The 7648-nt window shown below is 48.0% G+C and overlaps 1 protein-coding gene across 1 annotated transcript; it reads left to right on the top strand.

The window, feature by feature from the left end:
* The first annotated feature begins 401 nt into the window (after window positions 1–401).
* FJX1 (four-jointed box kinase 1) lies at window positions 402–3165 on the top strand. The gene has a single exon (XM_037838961.1). The coding sequence runs from the start codon at window positions 623–625 to the stop codon at window positions 1934–1936; it is 1314 nt and encodes a 437-aa protein (XP_037694889.1). The 5' UTR covers window positions 402–622; the 3' UTR covers window positions 1937–3165.
* Window positions 3166–7648: the final 4483 nt, after the last annotated feature.

The following is a 7648-nucleotide window of genomic DNA, read 5'->3' as shown; positions in this document are numbered from 1 at the left end:
GGACTTACATAACGCAGGGTGAATCACACAGGTCAGAAACCGAGAAGGCGAACGGACCCGCCCTAATCCTCTCCTGTCCGGGCCTGGAGTGCTGCCGGGGTCTGTCTGAAGTTTGTAGAAGGCCAAGGGACCGGGCGATACCCCAACTCCCTCACGCGGGGACCAGGACTCCAGCTCGGCACCGCCCCCTCTGACGCCCCCGCGCGGGCACAGCCAACCGGCTTCCTCCCGGGCCCTAAGTCCGGGACAGGGTGTGGGGCCGCTCTACGGGTCGGAAGGAGCCATTGCCGCTTTAACTGGAAGAGGAGGAAAAGGGGGCGGGGGAGCGGGGGGCGGGAGCGGCGGCGGAGGAGGGGGAGGGGGATCCCCCCCGCTCCCACGTGGTCCCGACGCCTGTGAATCGCGCCCGCCGGAGGGTCTCACAGCGAAATACAAAAGCAGCTGGGAAGCGGCGGCGAGGCGAGTTCCCAGCGCCGGGCAGAGCCCTGCGGCGCCCTACGGCCGCGATGGGGCTGAGAAGCCCGGAGCCCCCAAGCCAGCGAGCTCCCGGGCCCTCCTCGCCGCCGGGACCCGGACGCCGGGACTCGTCTTGAAGCGGCGGCACCGGCGCCGCCGCGGGAGCATGGGCAGGAGGATGCGGGGCGCCGCCGCCACCGCGGGACTCTGGCTGCTGGCGCTGGGCTCATTGCTGGCGCTTTGGGGCGGACTCCTGCCACCGCGAATGGAGCTGCCCGCCTCCCGGCCGCCCGAAAACCGACTCCCGCGGCGCCCGGCCCGGAGCGGCAACCCCGCGCCAGCGCCTCGCTTCCCGCTGCCTCCGCCCCTGCCGCGGGACGCCCGCAGCGGCTCCCTCAAAACTTTCCGGGCGTTGCTCACTCTGGCGGCGGGCGCGGACGGCCCTCCTCCGCGGCCCACGAGCGAGCGCAAGCGGCACGTGTCAGGCGGGCAGCCCCAGCCCGAGGAGCGCGCCGCGGTGCAAGGGGGCGTCTTCTGGAGCCGCGGTCTGGAGGAGCAGGTGCCCCGGGGCTTCTCGGAGGCCCAGGCAGCGGTGTGGCTGGAGGCGGCACACGGCGCCCGGGTAGTGGCCCTGGAACGCGGCGGCTGCGGGCGCAGCTCCAACCGGCTGGCCCGCTTCGCCGACGGCACCCGCGCCTGCGTGCGCTACGGCATTAACCCCGAGCAGATCCAAGGCGAGGTCCTTTCCTACTACCTGGCTCGCCTGCTGGGCCTCCAGCGCCACGTGCCGCCGCTGGCACTGGCCCGGGTGGAGGCGCGGGGCGCTCAGTGGGCACAGGTGCAGGAGGAGCTGCGCGCTGCGCACTGGACCGAGGGCAGCGTGGTGAGCCTAACGCGCTGGCTGCCCAACCTCACCGACGTGGTGGTGCCGGCGCCCTGGCGCTCCGAGGATGGACGTCTGCGGCCCTTGCGAGCCGCCGGGGGCGAGCTGGCCAACCGTAGCCGGGCGGAGCTGGTGGACCTCGTGCAGTGGACCGACTTGATCCTCTTCGACTATCTGACGGCCAACTTCGACCGGCTCGTCAGCAATCTTTTCAGCCTGCAGTGGGACCCGCGCGTCATGGAGCGCGCCACGAGCAACCTGCACCGCGGCCCCGGCGGGGCGCTGGTCTTTCTGGACAACGAGGCGGGCTTGGTGCATGGGTACCGGGTGGCGGGCATGTGGGACAAGTACAACGAGCCCTTGCTGCAGTCGGTGTGCGTGTTCCGCGAGCGGACGGCGCGTCGTGTTCTGGAGCTGCACCGCGGCCAGGACGCGTCGGCCCGGTTGCTGCGCCTCTACCGGCGCCACGAGCCTCGCTTCCCCGAGCTGGCCGCGCTCTCTGAGCCCCACGCTCAGCTGCTGCAGCGCCGCATCGACTTTCTCGCCAAGCACATTCTGCACTGTAAGGCCAAGTACGGGTTCTGGCCGGGGACTTAGCATCATCCGGAGTGGGAGAGAAAGACCCCGGTCTCAGGCCTGGACAATGGGGGAAGGGCCGACGCCGTCGCCTCTGCCACCGCCTGGGACTAGCGGGCCAACGCCCAGCTAGTGGCCCGAGCGCGGAGGCGTCTAAAAAAAAAACCTCAGCTTCATCCACCTGCCTCTTTCTCTCAGTCCCACGCTGTTTCCTTTCAAAGTTCTGGGGGACGAACTCACTGAGGCCAGAAGTGTAACATTCCCTCCACCCAGCGTTTAAAAGAATTGTTCTCTGTGCTAACAAGGAATTTGGGTTCCGAAGTAACTGGCTCCCGGTTTTTGCTCCCGGGTGGCCGTCTCTGTGGGAAATGCACCCCATTCCTGGGCCCCTTCGTTTTCTTTCCGAAAAAGGAAAACTTGCGTTTGAGCCGTTGGGCTAATTCTGTAATTTTCTACCAAAGGCAACGCTGGTGGCCCCAGAACAAGGCTGTGACATTCGCTGGTGGAGCCCACTTCCTGTGTTCTCCCTTTGTTCCAGCGCTGTGACGGTGAGATCACTGTTAAGAGCAGGGGAACGGTTCCCGATCGGACAAAGAGAGCAGGACCTCCAGACACTGGAGAGCCCTGCAGACCCTGACAGTTTGTCTCACTCATTCCTTACCGCTTGTCATTTTGGTCTGAAGGCAAGACCGGCAGTATGCACGAGTCAAATAATGAATTTCTTCTTCCTTCCCCTCCCAACCCACCCAAATTTTGACAATGAAGATAGGCTGTTCACCAGATGGAAAAAAAAATCATTCATGCACTTTATTTTAATTTTTTATTAAGAAAAACTTTTTTATTTGACAGAATTTGCCTTCTGTGTATATATGTGCATAAGGTGTGGTGTAAATATACTAAAACTTATATTTCAGTAAAAGGGAGTTTAAAATTTAGAATTTAATTTCTGTGGTTTTAACTCTTTGAGGTATCTGATGCACCACCTGCTTACAGAATAAGCTTATGGCTTTCTCCCTTGTGGGTGTGCTTTTTAAAATAAAGGAAGCATATCTGTCCTAGTTGTGACTACAGAACTTACAGGATTGAACAAAGGCAAGAACAGATTCCTTGTCCTGCTCACTCAAAAGCACCCTACTGCTAGAAATTTCAGAGTTCAGTATAGAATGTGGGGGGAGGTGTGGAGAGACATGTGGGGCAAGTGTTCTATTTCCTGGCAAATAAAACTTTGATATAAAAGGATTTCACTGTAATATACTTCTACATTAATCATTTGGCAAATATGATAGAACCAGATGTGCAGGCTTAAAAAATAACAAATGCCCCTTTTTAAACTTAAGTGGAGTGGTCACATGTTGCACATTATTTTCAGCATTGTAATTACCGTGCATCACAATGTGTGCAGATAATAAGCTGAGCACATATTGCAAACAGGTAGAGAAAGTCATAAATTAATTCTTCTCTTTAATCTCCTGGCATAAGTTCCATTGCATTCAGAAGATCATAATCTCCGACATCTGGACTCGTCCGGGTCTCTAAGGAGGTTGTACTGTGTTTTCCCAGTACTTACTGAATGGTCTTCTCAGAGCAGCTGTTGTGAGACTAGAAAAGTGTACAGTACTTTGTATGTGATGCTTGGATCCTAAATTCTTGGGGATTTCAAACTTAGAAAGTATTTTTGGATTTTCTTAAGCTTCTTTTCGACCCATTGGTGGAAATACGGAGGAGATGATTTTTGCTGTTTGTTTCATAGCCCATTGTTTATCTTGCAATTTTATTTGGTATCTGGGTCCAAGCGATCTTGCCTGTTATCTTATTATTTCATGAACTTGAACTCAAAGCAACTTTTGGTTATAACTTTAATAGTTTTGTATTTGACTTGCATTTATAGAGCTAGGGTTTTACAGGCTCGTGAAGATATTAAATCTCTGAGGGGTCTCTTTCTCACTTGACATTACAGCATCCTATCTGTCTCACTCTACATTAACAGCATTGTGTCTAATGTAGCTGTTTTATTCCATCTTTATGTTTTCAGTGCCTTATGGGGAGCCAAGTCTTATCTCTGTTAAAAGAAATGCAACCCACAAACTAGCTGTGGCATAAACCAAATTTTTTCATAGTACAGCCACAGAATGTACTGATAATGGCAAATATATCTTTTCTGAAGGCATGTTAGTATGGCATCTCTGATAATTACACCTTTCATAAACATTTTCCATTTCTGATGGATAATAACTATAGGAGATATGCTGCCTAAATCAATGGAGGCTGCTCCAAGAAAAGGACAAATATCCAGCAAACTGCGTTTTTACCCAACATGTTCATGGAGGAGAACAATCTGTGGAGATAAATCAGAAGTTTCCCAGATTGCACAAGAAATCCCCCCTGACTTCCATTTATCTTTAGCACTTCTGAGTTCTGGGCCAACAGCATTCTCTGCATTCCAACTAAACTTCAGTTCCAAGCCCAAACTTGACCGTAGTTAACCTAGGGCGAGAAACTGAGCATAATTTAAATGACTCTTCTCAGATTCTTTAGTGAACCATATCTGCCTGTTCGAGAAATAAGTTTAATTACCTGGTGGAGTTGTTAAGGGAACCAAGACTTAATTACAGAGAACAGATTTAACTATTGCTATTCCTCATGGATAATCAGTAGGCTGTGGCATGGAAAGTGAATGCTGAGAGACCAAATCATTTTGAAGAAAAAAAAAAACAAAACTTCTTCCAGCTGCAGCATGATGTGGTGGAAAGAGTAATGGGGTGTGCAGGCAGACTTTATTCTGAGTTCTGTCCTCCACCTATTTACTCTCAGCAACTCATTAAACTTAGTTCTCTCATTTGTGAAATGGAGATTCAGTCAGAGTACTGTGGGGTTTAAGTGTTAACATATAAAATATATAGGCACAGAATAGGTACTTCCAAAGGAAAAAAATTCTTCCCCTTCTTACACTTCAGTAAACTATTAATTTTCATCATCAAAGTCAAATCTAGCTGTTCCCAAGGTCAGGTACAGATCTTGACATGCAGTAACAAAGCAATTCAACAATTTATTGAGATCCCTCTTCAGGCATTATGTAAAGTCCTGGATCATAAAGCCAAGGGCACAGGCTTCAGTCACATGGCTTTGAGTGGTAGTTGCAGGGTCCAAGCAGGGCCGCCTGCAACCCGGCAGCTATACTACAAATATATGAGGGCGATTAAGAGAAAAAATAGATGGCCCACTGCAAATCCATCACCACTTCTGGAAAGCATCAAAAAGTAATGAATCTTGGCAAGAAGAACAATACTCCCAATTCCTTTTGCCAAGAGAAAGTAGGCAGGTGACCTTTTCTCACTGGATTTGACTGTTAATTCATTTTGTCAATAACATAAGTCTAAACTCTATTAAAAGAGTACTCACCCTCCTGTCTTCAAATCAGGAAGAGACACAAATTGTTTTAACATCTCAATACTTCTCAACCTTCTGCCTAAGACTGTAGCTAGGAGAGTCCTCTAAGGCCTAGAGGGTGATTATGTGGATTCGATGAGTAAATATTTGTAATATTCTAAGAACAGTGCCTGGCACATGGTGCAATATATGTATTTGTTTATTGGCAGGCGAGATAATTTTCAACTGTGAAGTCAAAACCAGAGGATTACCAGGCAGGGCCCTCTTTCGTAATCCTGCATTTTCTCTGGGGTTATAACGTGCTCCACATGCTTCTGTTTTGGCCCAGGGAGACCGGTTAGAGTGCATGAGTCTGACATGTTTCTGAGAATGCCCTCTATGTGAGTTGTTATATGTAGCTCTCTTTTTTACAGGGCGGCTATGAAATTACTTCTCACATGGTTCATCAGCTCCAGGGAGCAATGTGAGCTATGGGATTTTATCTTCTTTATGTTCTTTTTTTTTTTTTTTTTTTTTAATTTTAGCTGTGAGATTTTGCACCTTCTGAGCTACCCAATAGTCATGATCATCCAAGCCTGGGCACTGATTATTTGCCACCCCGCACACCTGCCCCATCCCACAGAATCATTGATCCCCTATGGTGTAAGAGTGGTGGGAATGCAGAAAAAGGAGAGAGGGAAGTCCAATTGATCCAGAACCACAGGAAAAACTCCAGAAGGAAATAAAATGTCAGCCACCAAGGTGGTGTGGAAACCGCAATGCAAGGTTGACACCTACCCCCAAGCATGCTTTCATCATTAGAGTCTAATGGAAAGGACACTGGGAGTCAGGAGACCTGTGTTATTCCAGACTTACTGAGTGATGGGCTCCAGTTGTCTTATCTGGAATAGCAGAGTGTTTGATTGGATTGGTAACTTTCAAAAATTTTTAACCATAACTCACAGTAAGAAACACACACTACATTGTGATCCCCAAATATTCATACAATTGAAACAAAATTTTCACGAAACAGTACATACCACACTTTTCTATTCAGTTCTGTTCTATTCCTCCTTCTACTTCCTAATGTTGGTCATGACCCTCTAAACTAACTTCATAATTTATCAGTGGGCCACAGTCTACAGTATGAAAAACATGGGAGTAGATGGGTGATAATCTCCCTTACAGGTCTAAGATTCTAGGAAAATCCCAGATTTAACCAGTTTACCACCAGATGCAATTTTTCCAAAAAGGGAATACAAAGACATTTCAATTTTGTGCGCTCTTTAAAAACAAGAGACTGAGGTGTTTTATTTCAAAATGTAGTTGGGAGAACTGATCACAATCTTACATAAGGTCTTTTTATAAATAACTTCTAAAATGTCCTAAAAATGGGAAGGAACTTTCAGCCTTTTCCAACCATGTGTGAGCAAATAGTGCTGTTGTGGGGCTTTGGAGGAAAAAAAAAATAATCCTTTACATCTTGGCCCAAGGACGACTCAGGAGGACAGTTTATTTTCTGTATATTCATAAAGATCAGATGTAGGAGTCATAATTTTTTAATGTGACTGTTTTACCAGTTTCTCTTTCTGTGTCCTGCTGTGGGGAAAACTGCAATAATAAGCTGTGTCTCAATGCTGCCGAGCTGGAATTTTTCTCTCTGCAGGACTCCACCAAATATAGCTAAAGGAATGCTCATTTTATTTATCTTTACAACTTTCTTTCCATTTTGGATATGTCTTCCTGACACTTTTGAAATTTTTCTCTTAATGGCACCTTAATTTTTTTTTAGGAGAATAGAGAACTAATTGTTCATTGAAGCAACTACAACAACAAAAAATAACTCCTTTTTTCCCTTTCTTCAGTGCCATATGGTGTCTTTTATGGTTTTAACAGTTACTTTATACCCTATCCAAAAAAATTAAATAACCTATGGAAGTGGCATTTTTCCAATAACAGCTCACAGATTTTACTTTGGTGAGAAACTGTAGGTTAATAATAGAAAAGTGTCACTTTTAATTTGATGGTCCTAAACCTTACATTTGTCTCTGCCTGTTCACACCTTCCTCACAATCATTTTTTTTTTTTTTTTTGTTTTCACAGTCATTGAAGACTTTTTTTTATGTTCATCCTACAAATGGCTTGCAGAGGCAAGTTGAGTGGGGAAAATAAGCACAGCCATGATCTTGATCATGGAGGCAACATGTTTGGGTGAAAGCAGTGTCATTTGGGAACTGGCAGACTGGGCCTGATTTCCACTATTTAGTAGCCCTGGACCTTCAGGCAAATTAATGAACTCCTTGTTTTCTTCATCTGGAAAAGCAATGGAAAGAATAGGTGGACTCTGGAGTCCCTTTCAAATCTAGA

Source organism: Choloepus didactylus, chromosome 6 (genome assembly GCF_015220235.1).
Source record: "Choloepus didactylus isolate mChoDid1 chromosome 6, mChoDid1.pri, whole genome shotgun sequence".
NCBI lineage: Eukaryota > Metazoa > Chordata > Mammalia > Pilosa > Megalonychidae > Choloepus > Choloepus didactylus.
Note: the sequence above shows the minus strand (reverse complement) of the source record. Positions and strands in the feature narration are given on the sequence as shown.

What these genes read in the sequence shown, in the direction of transcription:
- FJX1 (XM_037838961.1), top strand. Translation starts at nt 623, where the DNA reads ATGGGCAGGAGGATGCGGGGCGCCGCCGCCACCGCGGGACTCTGGCTG.